We start from the raw sequence: 16,733 nt of genomic DNA, 5'->3' as shown, positions 1-16,733 counted from the left end.
GCCAGCCTTCTCGCCGTCTGAGCTTTGAACGCGGGAACACTCAGACGCGCCGCTGTGACTCGCCTTCTCGGCCACCCATCTCCGCCACTGCCTCGGCTGTCGCAGCACGATCCCTGGCCTCCCCGGCGATGAGTGCACGTAGGGGACCCCGCAAATCGCAGAAAGCCTCCTCCGTTGCCAGAACCGGACGTCACCGGCAGATGAGGTGGCGCCGCCGGGGAGAATCTTCAGGCAGAGTGACGTCATGAAACGGAGTTAAAAATTGAGAGAGAGAGAGAGAGAAGTTAATTGACTTGTGTTGAATGGTGTGTTTTCACATTGCTACGAAAGAGAAACAGAGAGGAGAGAGAGGGTGCAAGAGAATCGAATCGAATCGAAGCGAAGCGAAGCAAAGGAATGGAAAGTGGAGACTAGAGTCTGGAGAGTATATGAATGTCACAAACGCGGCTCGGATTTTACCCACTGTCTCCTTGGCCACGCCACTGTTTTCCATGAATTCCACGGCGTAAAAGATATCTTCAATACAAAAATATTATTTATACACTAAAATTAGTTATTAAAATCAGGCATATATAAATATACATATGATTTAATTTATTTTTAATATATATTTATATTTTGATATATATTTTATATTAATGACTGATTTTGATAACTAATTTTAATATAGACGTAGCATAACCCAATTCAATATTACTTTTGTAGTCGATTACAAACAAATTCTAGCACAATTTTTGTTTATCAATTTTTTACTCTCACAATTATCCTTTTTTATTTTTTAACTTTTTTTACTTCTCCTTATTTGTTTTTTAACTTTAGATGCGTTTTATGGGTATAAAACAATTATTTGAATACTTTATAACAATATATAATTTTAACATATAAAAAAGAGTAATACTATATATATATTAAAATTAACTATCAAAATTACTTACCAATATAAAATATATGTGAAAATATAAATACCTATTAAAAATAAATTAAATTATACATATATTTATATATAAATTCATTAGTGACTAATTTTAATGGCTAATTTTAATAAATTACCACTAAATATGCTTTTGCACTAGAAACTGAAAAATTCTTCGAATTCGTGTTTACTTATAGAGGCATTAAAATTAAACCAGACAAATACAAAGTAGTCTTGGAGACGAGAAGTTTGACTTATTTGAAAGAAGTCTAACAATTGAATGACAGGCTGGCAGTTCTATCCAAATTTTTAATTAGCTCAAGATTGAAGTTGCTACCATTATTTGCCATCCTTAAAAAAGGACATAATTTCTAATGGATTTAAGAATGTGAATAAAATTTTTAATAGTTTAGGAAATTTTTGAGTTATCATCCTATTTTGACCCACCCTAAGGTTGGAAGAGCTCGTGCAATGTCTAGCTGTCATTTACAAGCCGTAGCTTTTACTCTTGTCCAAGAAGATGAAGCAGGACAAAAACATGTTTACTTTACAAGTAAGATGTTGCAAGGGACTGAATTGAAGTTTCAGAGAATTGAAAAATTTGTTTATACCCTTATTTGGGCTTTTAGAAGATTGTGATTCTACCTCCAAATTCACACCTTCAAAATTTGAACTAAATCAACTAATCAATCCATTAAATACATCTTATAGAAAACACATATTGCAGGAAGGATGTTACAATAGATTGTTGAGCTGTCCGAGTTCGACTTCAGATACGAAACTCAGACAGCCATCAAATCGCAATATTTGGTCGACTTTCTAGCAGAATACATAGGAGAACAACAAGAGAGTCCCACTACTTGAAACTTGTACGTGAATGGTTCATCAAATAAGGTTAATAGCGGAGCAGGAGTCATCTTTAAAAATGAAGAAGGAACTTAGTTAGAGCTCTCCCTCAAGTTCAATATCCTGGCCACTATAATAATTAAGGTGAATATGAAGTAGTGCTTGTTGGTTTGTGAATAACTAAAGAAGTCGTGGCCTTGAAATTAATAGCCTTTAATAACTCTCAAATAATAACTTCCAACGTAAATGGTGAGTATCAAGTTAGAGATCCCAATATAAAAAAAATACTTAGAGAAGATGTTAGTTCAATTAGCTAAATTTCAAGATGCTGAGGTTATGTATGTTGGGAATTAAATGGTCGAGCTAATGCCTTATCCAAACTAGCCAGTACGAAGTCAGGGACTATAATAAAAGCCTGATCCAAAAAATGTTGTACTCCCCATCAATAGCGAAAGAAATCAACAAGTCGGACAGACTGACCGACATGAATTTGGGTTGAATGACTCTCATCATATAATACCTCAAGTTTGACCTCCTTCCTTAAGGAGAAAATGAAGCAAGATTAATACGAGAAGCCCAAAACTACACATTGATTTATAATATCCTCTACAAAAAAAGGATATCTACATATTTGTTAAAATGTGTCCATCCCTATTTCAAAAACAGAAGAAGTCCTAGATGAAAATCATAATAATATCTGTGAAAATCATCAAGGGATAAGGTCACTGGCAAAGAAAGTTCTACAAACTGGCTTCTACAGAATTTACAAAAAGATGCAACCGACTTTGGAGAAGATGTCCGCCTTGTCAACTACATGCTAATTTCTATGTGATACTTTCAGAAGAATTCATCAGTGTTACTTCATTATGGTCCTTTGTAAAGTAGGTATTTGATCTACTCGAGTCATTTCTTCAAGTGACTGGACATGTAAAATACCTCATTGTAGGGAGTTGACTACTTTATATAAATATATATAGATATATCATGATGATATCTTCGATATCAGAGTGAAGTAACTAGAAGTGTGATATTCTTATGATAAAAGTCGTACAACAAGTGGAGCAAAGGTGGCGTCGATGGTTGGAGAATAATAATACAATGATAGCTGGATATTGGAGCATAAAGGGACGGTGCTAGGGTGGGTAAATGGAGACTTATGGTTGTTTTTTGAGTTTTGAAACGAAGAGTTAAGAGAGAAGACGGTGATTTCTTATTTTGTTTTAGGAATTTTTTTATTTCAACTTATTTTTACTCTTAATGCAAAATAGTATCTGATGTGTACCACGCCATAATCGGCATTGAAGTTCAGTAACGGGCCGACCTTAAAGGTCGGAAACAAGCAAAACAGAACAAACAAACTCTAAAAGCTATCTCCGAAACTGAATACACTACTCAACCACGTCTCCACACTTCAAAAAGATATCCATAACGGCAGTGACCAAGAATATCGGAACTAACCAAAGCTCAAAGCTCACTAACAAACCCAATACGCCTATAAATCTGACCCCTCTAATTCAGAAAGACTCAGGTTCCAAACTCACTTCTAGTTATTACTCTTTACTCATTTATTATTCACCTACTTACTTGAGCGTCGGAGTGCTTTGTGCAGGTACTCCCACCGCCGTGTTTCAGAGGACCGAGGCCAAACTCATACCCACACTTGGACGACGTATAGTTCAACCAAATATCCAAGAGTTCACTTCAGAGTCGTCGACCTCGGTCAGCATTGACGGAACAGTATCAATTAGAGTATTTCTCAAAAATCAAAATAGTATCAATTAGAGTATTTCTCAAAAATCGAAAAAGTTTCAAACTTTCAGTTTGATTCAATTGATCCATTTTTAGCTACTTTACCGATTCAACAGCAATTTTTAAAATTGGTGATTTTTCTTGTCACTCGAATTAATTTTTTAAACAGTTTTGATTCGATAGGTTTGATTGATTGATTCAAATTGGTTTTCAAAACTATAATTAAGATCGTAAATTCATAATATTTGAATTTGTGTACTAGATTAAGAGAAAAATACAAATTTAATGCTTCATTTACTCTTTATAGTGTATATATATAGAATTATGTTATATGTATACTAAAATTAGTTACCAATATAAAATATATGTTAAAATAAAAAAATTGAAATATACATTAAAAATAAGTTAAATTATATATATATTTATATACAAATATATTAATAATTAATTATATATAAATACATTAATAGCTGATTTTAGTAACTAATTTTAATATACTGAAAAATACTAACTAACTTGTTTAACTGATATCCCCCTCAAGCTTGGATTATAAAATTCAAGATATCTGGTTGAGCCAGCTATTTGAGCCGGACCGTATTGAGAAGACTGAAGAGTGATTGAAATAACAGCCGCTAAGGCGAGTGCGGGAAGTACATTTTCATAGGGCTATATATATAGTTATATGCTCCTCCTTTGTGACTGTCGTCCAATTTTATCAATCAATCCCCTAAAAGGCTAAAACCCTCGCTTCCCAAAAGTCCATAGGCCCACAGTCGCAGTGGATCATCTACGTCATCACCGTGTGCCTTTCCTGGCTCAAAGACATTCTAAACACCATCTTAGGGTTTTAGAAACGCGGAAAAGACATGGCTTTCTGGGGTAAGTATAAGTTAATTCACTCTTGATTGTTCTTTTCTGCGATTGCGACGCTGTTCAACTCTTTGGTGGATGTAGGAGTGGAGGTCAAATCTGGAAGGCCTTTTATCCATAACTATGATGATTCCAAAGGACGCCTCCATATTTCAATGGTAACTTAACACATCTTCCTTTATATTTTCAGTTGCTCCAATTCAAGCATCCTCATTCTCATTTTTTCAGGCTACATTAGGGTTCGGTAGTGCGACCACAAGAAGCACGCTGCAGTGTAACGTAGGCAATAGGAGCCCCGTGTATCTCTGCTCTCTCTATCCTGGAACCACCGAGTCATTGCAGTTGAATTTGGAGCTTGAGGAACTCGATCAAGTTGTCTTCACCGTCATCGGAGCTCGCAGCATTCATCTCTGCGGTTACTATCTTGGCAGAACTTCTCGTACAACCATCTTCCATGGAGACTCTTCGTATCCTTCACTCCCCAACTGCATTTGCCTTTCTTTTTTCCTTTTCCTTTGAAAATGCTTTTTGTTTCCAAAGCTACTATCGACAGAGAGTCATACGGGGAGGATATTGCTGATACAGAGAATGAGAGGTCGGATTTCAGCGATGAAGATGATTTGGACGATAGTTTTATTGATGATAATCCTAATCCGGAGGTTTTCCCGCCCTCTCCAATTTCCAATGGAGGCACGTTCAATGTTCATCCTTCTTAATTTTTTGCTTGTGTTTTGTTTGTAATACAGTACCTTTTAATCTTTCATTATTTTTTCAATTATTGCAATGTCTTTTGATATTCACCAATGATTAAGTTTCATAACCACATGTGACATCACTTTTATTATTGTACATGTTAGAGATGATTCGCCTATTGATAGGTAGGTAGATTTTTAAAACTCGATTGGTTTGATATTTGTATCACTATTTCTGTTGTCACTGCAGAGGAAGCTTCTGATGATATAAAACCAGAAGGTAAGAAAAGCAAACATGGACGGCTTAGGAAGAAGTATTGTTCAGTAGCGTCGGATGATGATGGTGATGGGGGTTTCGAGGAAAAGATGATTGTAAATGATAGTATGGATGACCAGACAAAAGAAATTGATAACGAAGATAGCCTGCTGATTTCATCTGTTTACAAGAGTAAAGCTCGTCAAAGGATCTTAGTCGACGAAATTAACACCGGTAATAGTGGAGCATTTGATGCAAGGAACAAGAACTACGAAGATGATGGTGATGGTAATATTCAAACAGATTTAGAAACTGACCATGTCCTTCAAGATAGTCAGAGGGATAGGTGAGTGTCACCAATTATAAATTATAGTTTGTTTGCATGCTTGCTTTTCTTGGCTATAACTTTTTTGTAAGTGTTTACCTTATTCATGAATTTGTTTCTTCAAAACAGGGAAGCAACTGTGTCAGACAAAGAGAAAGATGTTGGGGATGTTAAAAAATCAAAAAAGAAAAAGAAGGAAAAGCAAAAAGAAACAAGGAATGATGATAATGATGGCGATAGTATTATTCAAACAGCTTTGAAAACTAACAATGTTCTTCAAGATAGCCAGACGCATAGGTGATATCATTAATTCTAAATTATAGTTTGTATGCATGCTTGTTTTCTCTGCCTTAAGCTTTTGTTAGTTTTTAATTTATTCATGATTTCTTTTTCTATGAAACAGGGAAGCAGCTCTGTCAGACAAAAAGAAAGATGTTGGGGATGTTAAAAAATCAAAAAAGAAAAAGAAGGAAAAAGAAATCAAGAGTTCCCCTAATGGGCATTCTATAAAACTAGATAAAGGTGAGCAAGATAAGCCAAAAATTGAGATGACCCTGGATACTATCGCAGGACAAGAACAAATCAAGGATGGCGCTGATGACGAGTGAGTTCTTATGTCTTCCATGTACTTAGGTTTGTTGTCTTAGAGGCAAAGGTTTCTGATTTGGTTATTGATCTTTTTCTGTCACGTATATCAAGCAAACAAACTGAAACTGTGGATAAAAAGCTGCCTTCCTCTGACGTTGGTCATGTACAAGATGAAAAACCCAAGAAGAAAAGGAAAGAGCGGCAAAAGGAACACATCAAACAACCTACAGATAATGAGTGAGTTTTTCTTTATCCATTGTTTTATAATTAATGCTAGTTAGTACGCTTTTTTGTTAGTATAAACCCACAACATATTGAATGCATTCATTGAGAAGTTAATAATAACCTTCATGCTTTGTACATATGCAACATCAACTCACTTATCCTTCTGTTTATGCAAAACAGAGACGCTTATTTAGTATTATTAGTAATGCAAAATGATTTTTAAACAATTTGTCATCTAATGGACTGGCGAATTAACAGAGAAGTTGAGACTATAGAGGATGCTGGAAAAGCTAATACAAAAAGGAGAAAGAAAGAACAAGGAAACAAAGATTCACATCTTGAAGGTGAAGGGTAAGTCCACTTGTTTTCCTTATATTTCGATATAGCAGCCCAATACACTTTATCATGCTTTAAAGCTAAACTGAACTTGTGGGAAAAATGAATTTGCAAAGTAAGAATATGGTTTTGGTAAATTTCAGTGCTGAACAATACATAAAGTTGGCAAATTCTATGAGTAATATGACCTGAATTGTTCTTACTTTTTAAATTTGTTAAGGATACCTTTTATTCTATCTTGTTGAGGGAATATGAATGGCTTCGATGTGTGATAAATTCTAACCTTTTCCCTGCAATCATCTTCGTAAAAATTCTACTGCAGGAGTGTGGAAGATCGTGCTCATGACTTTTCCAATGGAAATCAAAATGAGGAAAAGGTTAAGAAAGGAAAGAGCAAAAGTAAAAGTAAAAGTAAAGGGAACATTGAGGCAAAGGAGGAATAAATGAGAAAGTAGCTGAATTTGTGGATGGCTTATGACATTGACCGTTTCATTTTTACCAACTGATTATGGCTTGTAAGTTTTGCAGCAAGTTGGAGAAAATTTTGATAGAGAAGTTCCATGTTGATTGGGTAGTGATTTTTTGGCCCTAGGTTATGGGTTTCTTATCCAAGATATTAGGCTTACATTTGGAAGCAGACACCTTGCTTTGCTTCTTTTAAAGCTCGTTTTATAGGTCAAATGTGAAACCATTAAATGAGTTTTCTTCTTTTAATTTCTTTTTTGGGGTCAAGGTCCTTCATTACGTACGAAGTTAAAACAATACATTGGTAATTGTTTAGGATTGTATTCTATAATGAAATGATCGAGATTGAATTACGTTGAGTCACTTATATTTAATATTTTAACAGGTAACAGTATCAGTTCTTGGGTGTATATATGTATACCGGCAGATTGAATGGTTAATCTTCTTTGTTATCTTGATGTTTAATCTGATTAAAATAAATTTAGTTAATGGTGAGAGTTCATACTTCAATTCTTCAAGTGTTAAAAAAACTGGAGAGTATTCATTTCCGAATACTACAATAGGATGATTCTGGAAAAGATAGAAAATATTTTGGGAAGAACAATTAAGGTAGATACCAACACTTCCCAAATTTGTAGAGAAACGTTTGCAAGAATTTGTGTTGAGGTAGAGCTGGATAAACCTCTTGTCTCACAGTATCTCACTTGCACATGGTGGAATATGAAGGTATCCATGAAGTATGCTTTAAGTGTGGAAGAATAGGACATGAAAGTAGCAACTGTCCAGAAAATAAAAACCAAACAACCAACAAGGATGAAAATATAAAGAATGCAAGAGCAGAGGAGAGCAGAAGGGAGGAAACCACCATGGCAGTTGGAGAGGCACTATATTGGTAAATGAGGAGAACCAGGGACCATACGGACCTTGGATGCTTGTGCAAAGAAATCCATGTGGCAGGAGGGCACAAAAGGCAGTTGAATGTACAAGTAGAAGGAAAGGATCAAAGGGGAGTGGACACTGCAGCACATCAATTATTGGAAGCTTCTACTCAGAAAAATGAAAAGGACAAGGGTAAGGAAGCAATACATTCTCCTAAATATGCTGAAAAGTGTAATCAAAGTGTTTCTGTTCCCAATGAGTAAAGGCCCAAATCATGAAAACCCCAAAACTGTCCAAAACCAGAATATTCAATCTAGACCCAATCCATGAATACCCAATAACAACCCAGCCCATAAAAATGAAAAAAAATAATAACAATCGTGTTCCAAAATCTGACCAATTCCAGGTCCAAAACCTGATCCCAAACCAAATTCAAAACCCGACCCAAGGACAAAACCACAAGCAAGACAGAAACCAGTTTTTTAACCATGGTCAAAATATCCAAGCTGAACAATCTCATCAGACCAAACTTGTCCCCCCAGTGAACTTGAAAACTCCCTTCAAAACATGGAAATTGAGACACAAAACCAACATCAAGAGAATTGGATTTCGATGAATCATGAAACGAAAAGGGTGGAATCACCTTGACAAATCCCCAGACCCAAATTCTTTTTATAGATTCTAGAGAGCTCGTAGAGATAATGAAAAAATTAGAAGAGGCCCAAGAGGGTGAAGGACAGATGTAGCCCCCCAAAATGGGGGAGGATATGCAAATTTCATTGGGGATTTTAATGATAGAAAAGAAGGGCGGTGCTGATTTAGATGAACAAGCTTGCGATAGATCTAGAAATCGGATAGAGGAATGCTGCTTGATTGAGCTGGGGTATGTGGGAGGCATCAGAGATGGTATGGACAGAATGACCGTTCCCTTGCCAACTCGGATTAAAGAATATGTTTTTTGGTTGCTTGCTTGCTTATCTAAAGCCTAATAATTATGTGAATGCAGAAAAGTCATTGTGGCAGTGGCACACCCATCCTGGCTCTTTTTTTCAAAGAGCATTGGGATACCATCCAAGAATCTTTCTATAGTTATATCTCTTTTCTTTGGCATAACCCGAAGAAACTAGCCAGTATAAACCAAACACTTTTGGCCCTTATCCCCAAAATTAACCAACCTGAGTTCATCACACACTTTTGTCCCATCTTATTGTGTAATGTAACTTACAAAATTCCGGTTAAATGATAGAATGTTTTCTTGTCAATCCAGTTTTATGCTTGAAAGGATTATCCAGTTTTAGATCTAATATTGTGGCATTCATCTCAATAATTGAATTGGAAAAACACTTGTTAATCTTTCATTGGTAAAAATTATGGAAAATAAACTAAAAAAATAAAGTCTGGACTCTAATTAATTTTAATTGCCATTTTTTAAGTGATAAATATGCGTTATTTCAAAATTATCCCACAATAAAATTATGTTATTAGAAAAATAATTAGATCTCTTAATCATTTTGCCGTGCAAATCCATTTCAACGCGTAGCACTAAAACTTTTCTATATAGGCCTAACTTGACTGCTATTTATTATTTTTAAAGAACTCCAAATGTAAACAAAAATAACTGGTTCGTTTAGCTACTCCGTCGGCGTCACTGCCACTAAAGTAGCATTATGCGAAACTGACTGTAAATAAATAGCAACCCCAGTTCCCAGTTTCAGCAGCTCACGGGTTTTCTTTTCTAGTTTTCTCTTCTCGTCTTTGCCTCTCCATCTCCCTCGCTATTACCCACCTCATTTTACTTTCCATCCAATCTCTTTTTTCTCAAACCACAACATTACATAAACAGAGGAAATGAAAAAGCCACAGAGTAGCATCTTATCCACCCTTGCGCTACTCGTTCTCATCACAAGCTGCCCATTCAAGACTGTCGACGCCGTCGCCAACCCGATCAAAACGGTGGTCGTTTTGGTGATGGAGAATCGCTCCTTCGACCACATGCTAGGATGGATGAAGAAGCTCAACCCGGAAATCAACGGCGTAAACGGGTCGGAATCAAACCCGTTATCGGTGACCGACCCGAATTCGAAGCGGCTTTTCTTCAAAGACGAGGCGCAGTACGTGGACCCGGATCCGGGTCACTCGTTCCAGGCAATAAGGGAACAGATATTCGGGTCAAATGATACGTCGGCCGACCCGGCACCCATGAACGGGTTCGCACAACAAGCCTACTCCATGGACAACACGAGCGCCATGTCCAACGATGTGATGAACGGGTTTGATCCTGACAATGTTGCTGTTTATAAGTCACTTGTCTCTGAGTTTGCTGTCTTTGATAGGTGAGTCCATAATCCCCATATATGAAATTCATTCCTTCCTCTCTCAAACTTCGTCACCTTTTAGAAACGGTTTTGTTACTAATTAACCTTTCTACAAACTAATATATTTGTTAATTCGCCATAAATTTTGCGTGAGGAAAAAAGTCTATTTAATTTATGAGTTATATTAGGCTAAAATTAGTGGTCAAAATGAAATATGAGTGTATAATACATATTGAAATATAAATATATATTAAAAATAAATTAAATTATATATATATTTATATACAAATACATTACTACATTAGAAATTTATTTTACTGACAAATTTTAATATATAAATAATATTTTTATTTTTTTAAGTTATTTTTGTCAGCGAGATAAACATTTGTCTATTATTTTAATAGTTTATTAAATAATAAATTATTTAATTGACTTAATATGAGTTAAAAAAATATAATATCTTACTAAATCGAATATCCCTAAATGATCATGGTACATATTATACTCTATTAGCTCCCTATACTCATAATGGATATATAAGATCTTTTAATTAATGCATGTGTATCATCCTTAATTATATAGGTGGTTTTCCTCAGTCCCAGCGTCCACCCAACCCAACCGTTTATATGTGCACTCCGCCACTTCACATGGTGCGACCAGCAACGTTGCGTCCCTCTTGGCAAAAGGTTACCCTCAACAAACAATCTTTGACAACCTGAATGATGCGGGCATTGACTTTGGAATATACTATCAGAACATACCGGCAACATTGTTCTACAAGAACCTAAGAAAGCTCAAGTATATCTTCAAGTTCCACCCATACGACCTGTGGTTCAAGCAGCATGCAAAAGAAGGAAAGTTGCCGGGGTACGTTGTGGTAGAGCAGCGGTACATGGACACAAAGTTGTTCCCAGCCAACGATGATCACCCATCGCACGATGTCTATCAAGGACAGATGTTTGTAAAGGAGGTATATGAGACGTTGAGGGCGAGCCCACAATGGAACCAAACCTTGTTGGTAATCACATACGATGAGCATGGTGGGTTTTTCGATCATGTGCCTACGCCGGTGCGTGGGGTGCCCTCTCCAGATGGAATTGTGGGTCCGGAACCATTCAACTTCACCTTTGATAGGTTGGGAGTTAGAGTTCCAACGATTGCCGTCTCGCCTTGGATTCAAAAAGGAACTGGTAAGTCTTAGCTTTCCCTTTCTATACATCTCTCTTTTTCTACAGCCACTTATAGCTAATGATCGTGTTTACTCCTACTATAAACGTTTGGGATAAAGCTCAAGTATATCTTAGTCCAATATTGCACATCCAACATATTTTAATTATAATAAATAAACTCAATTCAATCAAAATAATCATCCGCATAAAAATTAAAATAATCATCCGTATATCTATTAAAATGACTATCCTAAATTGGCTATTAAAGTAGAAGGAGAAGAAGATGAATGAACAGAAAAAGCAACCATGATCAAACTAGCTGCAAAAGAGGTTGCACGGCCGGCAGCGGGTGAACAGCGCAAAAGAGGCTGTTCGAGACTGGTGCGACGCGATCGGACGTTCGCGGAGAGACTAGGCGGCAGCGGGTAACAATGTTGACGTCCGTACCATATATATCATGAATGACACATAAAGATGGTGCAAAAGATCCTCCTTCCCCATACGAACATTCCATATCGACTTCCCAACAATTTCCTTGACTCAATCAATTACCTATTCACTAGCCATCAGCAGCGGCATCCTCAGCGGATCGAAAACAACAGCAATTTGGGGCCACAGCAGCGGCAGCGGGAGAACATGGTTGCAAAACAGAAACGGCTGCAGCGGCACTGGACTCCTGAACAACAGCGGCGGGAGAACGCGGTCACGATGATGGTGAGGACGTAAATTGGAGGTTCTGGTGAAATTAGGAACAATTATAATAGTATGAATGCGTTTAAATGTTAATACTAATTTTTAAATTTTAAAAATTGAATTAAATAATTAATTAATCATCTTATCTTAATTTCCTTTTTATTTCTATTATATACATTGTACACTAAACTCATTGTCTTCCCACATTTTTTCAATTGACTAATGCCTGAAATCATATGATTTGACTCGGCTATCATTAAACCAATTTGGGATTGTGGCATGGGTCACTCGACCTGGCCAATTAAAAACTCAAAATCCTAACTTAATCTATCTCTCTTAGCCTCCCTCTTCTTTAGGGGTGCACATGACTCGATTAAGGCTGAAGATCCGGCTTGGACCCAAAAATTTTATGGATAATTTGGTGTGATTTCACCGAATTTAGGATCGGGTAATGATCTTAAAAATAGACTCGGTCATTATTTAGGGTCGGGGGCAAGGTCAAGGTCAAGGCGAACCCGACTTCACCCGGTCGATGTGCACCTTAGGGGGACTAAAAAAGGTATACATGTTTTAAATTAATTATAATATTATGTAATATTAATTATAAGTTTATTGTTTTGTTTTTAATCACATTTGTTGAATTAGGAAATAGATCAAAGAAACATGAAATTATAATTTATGGACAAATTCAAGTTCAAGTATGGTTATCAACTTCTCTATAACAAGTATTTTTTTTGTTCTTTATAAATGAGTGCATCATAATTTTTTGACATCAAATTTATCAAGACTCGGACTTCACCCGGTCGAGACCCGATTTTAGTATGGCTCGAAAGGAGTGTGATTTCATCGAATCTAGGGTTGGATAATGGTCTCAAAAATAGACCCGTCATTAATTAGGGTCAGGTCTGGGTCAAGGCAAACCCGATTTCATCCGACCCATGTGCACCCCTACTCTTCTTCAATCTCCCTTTCTCTACACTTCTCTCTTCTTCTTCATCATTAACCATCAACAGCCGCACCTTCCCCTTTTGACCATTGTGCCTTTGCCCTGCTTCATGTCATTGTTGTGCCTTTTCTTTGTCGTCGCACCTCTTCTTTGTCGCTGCCGTTCCAAATCTATTCTTGAAAAAACGCATGTTGCCACTATACCTTTACTTTTCTTTACATCGCCATTGTGCTTCTAATCTGCTTCATGATGTCACCGCGCCTTTTCCCTTCTTCACATCACTGATGCAACTCTTTTCTGTCATTGTCGTTCCAAATCTATTCTACGATATCGCTTTTCCCTTTATTTGACTAGATCTATTGCAGTAGTAGTGATATTGTTAATATTTTTTTGTAGTTGACTAGTTGTTATTTAAGAGTAAAGTATTATTTTTGTCTCCAACGTTTGGAGTAAGTTTTAAAGTTGTTCCTAACGTTTCTAATTCGTATCAATGTTGTGCTACCGTTATATTGACTAACATTTTAGTAGCGCCATTACACAAGTGTATTTCTTTATTGTTACAATTGCCAGCAAAGCTGACTGACCTGGCCAAAACCTAGAACCCACCTTACCCAATACAGCATAATAGACCCAACTCTGCCCTAGACCTAAACAGATGCCTAATTCTTCCAGCCACCATGTTGCGACGCTGCTGAATGCTTCCAATATGCCTCCACACTTGAAGACTCCACCGGCTTCACTGCTACTTTCTGTTCTTCGCAAAGGAGAGAACATGATGATACTATGTTAGACTACAGCTCACCATGCCAGTCGCCACCACAGCACGCTTAGCCTCCGCCATCTCCGCTACAACTCGCCATGCCAATTGCTGCCGCATTTTCTAATTCTGCTGACATCTTCGACCGCCGTTGTTGTTGCTACCGTGCTAAACTTCCATCCCTCAGTTCCGCAATGATCTTTGCTTCTCCTCTCCTCTCCTTGGATTCCCAACTCGTCCTTCTGAAGCTTCGCGTGCACAACTCCAAGTTTCTACGTTAACCCTAACTCTCAAGTTGGTTGATTCTAAAACCTAGGTTCTTCTTTTGTCTGAAGCGTGATTACCTCCCAGCAAGTTCTACTATTAGGTTGCAATAAATATGTTTGCTGCTTCGCCTCGTTTCAAGTTAGCATGCTTTGGACTCCATTGAAATCAAGGAGAGGATATGGAGCTCGAGAGATGGTGTAGCAGCAACAACAAGAACATGTTTTGCAATTAGGGTTTTGGAGAGAAGGCCTATTTTTACGTTTATTTATTTATTCTCTTTTTTATTTAATAACAGTTACCAACAAAACACTGTTAGAGCGGATACTAATCTCCAGGTGCTTAACAGCATTATTGAAATGTTAGTTAATTTAACAGTAAGACAACATTAATATAAGTTAGAAATATTAAGAATATAAATAGAACATTTTAAAACGTTATAAATAATTTGGAATTTATACTAAACGTTGAAATAAAAATAATACTTTATTCTATTTAAAATGATCAAATTAGCGTTTGCTTTTGTAATTTGTTATTTGGAATGTCTAATTAGCATTTGTATAGAGAAATTCTTTGTTATTCTAAGATCTAGTTTTAAATACTTAAATTTTTTTATTAATATTTCAAAAATATATCAGTTCGTGACATATTCATTACAATGTTACATTTCAGAGGAAACTAATATAGCCTTTTCTCTGTATACCTTGCTTATCATATGGGCATTTCCCCATCTAGATTACAGCTTCTCTTTATGATTGTTGTTGGGAATAAGACACCATTCCCCATTGAGAAAACACCTTTGACAGAGAAATAAAATAGACACAATCACAACACAAGAATTTAACGTGGAAACTCCAATTACCGGAGAAAAACCACGGCCGTTGTCAAATGACAACCAGAGAATATCACTATGTGAAAATTGTTACAACACATAGACTTCTTTCTCTCTAACACCGGCACCCCAGTACACCCACACTCTCTCAAAGCAAATATCTAATTACACCTCACAACACTCTCTAATCAAAGAGTATAGAGGAAAAGAAAAATCAAATACAAGCTTAAAGTGTTTCCGACTGGTGCAAAAACAAATGGAGAACTTAGCCTCATATTTATAGCTTAGGCCACCCACTCCATTTGCTATCCTAAGCAATGTGGGACTAATTCAACCAAATCCTAACAATCTCCACCTTGATTGAAATAGTCACACATCTTCAGCTTCCATTGTCAACACCGACAATTCTTTGCTGCCATTGTCTATACCGACAATCATAGTTCAGAGAACTATCATACTCCACCATGAAAGTATACTCACTTGGAATTAGACCACTCCAAGCATTTTGCCTTGGTACAAATCGAAACCTTGCTGAAAATTCATGGTGCAACTTCCAAATTGGCTTTTCCTGGAAGTTCTTCAGCCATCGACCTAACTCCGCCACACACCTTGCATCTCAACGCCAACCAATGCCCGTGTGCAATTGTGGACCCGATTGCCACAACTCATCCTTATCCATGGCAGTGCGGCCTTAGCCAGAACCTTTCCAAACTACACTCTCACAGTGTCACACTGCCTTCCAGCAACAACAACAGCAACCAAAGATCAACCTCAAGCTACAGGACAAAATTCTTTTCTGATGTGGAAGGTTAGACTAGGCTGCAACCACAGAGCATACTAAGAATAAATCCCACCGAACCGAAGCTCTGATACCACTTGTTGGGAATAAGACACCATTCCCCATTGAGAAAACACCTTTGACAGAGAAATAAAATAGACACAATCACAACACAAGAATTTAACGTGGAAACTCCAACTACCGGAGAAAAACCACGGCCGTTGTCAAATGACAACCAGAGAATATCACTATGTGAAAATTGTTACAACACATAGACTTCTTTCTCTCTAACACCGGCACCCCAGTACACCCATACTCTCTCAAAGCAAATATCTAATTACACCTCACAACACTCTCTAATCAAAGAGTATAGAGGAAAAGAAAAATCAAATACAAGCTTAAAGTGTTTCCGACTGGTGCAAAAACAAATGGAGAACTTAGCCTCATATTTATAGCTTAGGCCACCCACTCCATTTGCTATCCTAAGCAATGTGGGACTAATTCAACCAAATCCTAACAATTGTTTACCTAAAAAATCATAGTATCATGTCTCAAATCTCACCTAGGTTCCACCCACACATTAAATTTGTGGTTTTCGTGAATCGTGATCTTGTAAGTTGATTTTCTGTTAGGCACTACTGGTCATATATAGTCACAGGTTCACACGAAACCATCTGATTTACACGTTACTAGTTTGTACTTTGGATTGAAAAATAAACATAAAAGTTGATTGCAGTGTTAGTGCAGGGTGGGACCACATACCTTTTGGTGTATTATACATCATCCTTTTCCTATCAAAATATAATATTCTTTTTTATATTTTTTATTTTTTATA

General features: G+C 36.8%; 3 protein-coding genes across 3 annotated transcripts in view; 2 read left to right on the top strand and 1 right to left on the bottom strand.

The window, feature by feature from the left end:
• The window catches only part of LOC107482492 (protein CLT1, chloroplastic), a gene marked incomplete in the record, with an annotated part of 10,096 nt that extends 9,614 nt beyond the window's left edge, over positions 1 to 482 (bottom strand). Inside the window, 1 exon segment of the mRNA XM_016103017.3 lies at positions 1 to 482. Coding sequence (XP_015958503.1) covers positions 1 to 246 — 246 coding nt within the window.
• A 3,724-nt stretch (positions 483 to 4,206) lies between these two features.
• Positions 4,207 to 7,618, top strand: LOC107482493 (peptidyl-prolyl cis-trans isomerase FKBP43). Its single transcript, XM_016103018.3, has 10 exons — positions 4,207 to 4,387; positions 4,463 to 4,536; positions 4,607 to 4,845; positions 4,932 to 5,068; positions 5,321 to 5,672; positions 5,781 to 5,948; positions 6,055 to 6,255; positions 6,351 to 6,476; positions 6,723 to 6,815; positions 7,123 to 7,618. Exons 1-10 carry the CDS (start codon positions 4,375 to 4,377, stop codon positions 7,241 to 7,243), a joined length of 1,524 nt encoding a protein of 507 aa, XP_015958504.1. The 5' UTR covers positions 4,207 to 4,374; the 3' UTR covers positions 7,244 to 7,618.
• Positions 7,619 to 9,752: 2,134 nt separating this feature from the next.
• The window catches only part of LOC107482496 (non-specific phospholipase C2), an 11,073-nt gene continuing 4,092 nt past the window's right edge, over positions 9,753 to 16,733 (top strand). Inside the window, exons 1-2 of the mRNA XM_016103022.3 lie at positions 9,753 to 10,477; positions 11,042 to 11,649. Of these exons, the coding sequence (XP_015958508.1) occupies positions 9,993 to 10,477; positions 11,042 to 11,649 (1,093 nt within the window). The 5' untranslated portion in view covers positions 9,753 to 9,992. The remainder of the gene's footprint in view (positions 10,478 to 11,041; positions 11,650 to 16,733) is intronic.

Source organism: Arachis duranensis, chromosome 4 (genome assembly GCF_000817695.3).
Source record: "Arachis duranensis cultivar V14167 chromosome 4, aradu.V14167.gnm2.J7QH, whole genome shotgun sequence".
Taxonomy (NCBI): domain Eukaryota; kingdom Viridiplantae; phylum Streptophyta; class Magnoliopsida; order Fabales; family Fabaceae; genus Arachis; species Arachis duranensis.
This window is presented reverse-complemented; position numbering and strand designations above follow the sequence as displayed.

Excerpts from the sequence above, each read along its gene's own strand:
- LOC107482493 (XM_016103018.3), top strand. Across the intron at positions 4,846-4,931 it reads ATCTTCCATGGAGACTCTTC|AGAGTCATACGGGGAGGATA; the intron begins GTATCCTTCACT and ends TACTATCGACAG. Across the intron at positions 6,256-6,350 it reads AAGGATGGCGCTGATGACGA|CAAACAAACTGAAACTGTGG; the intron begins GTGAGTTCTTAT and ends ACGTATATCAAG.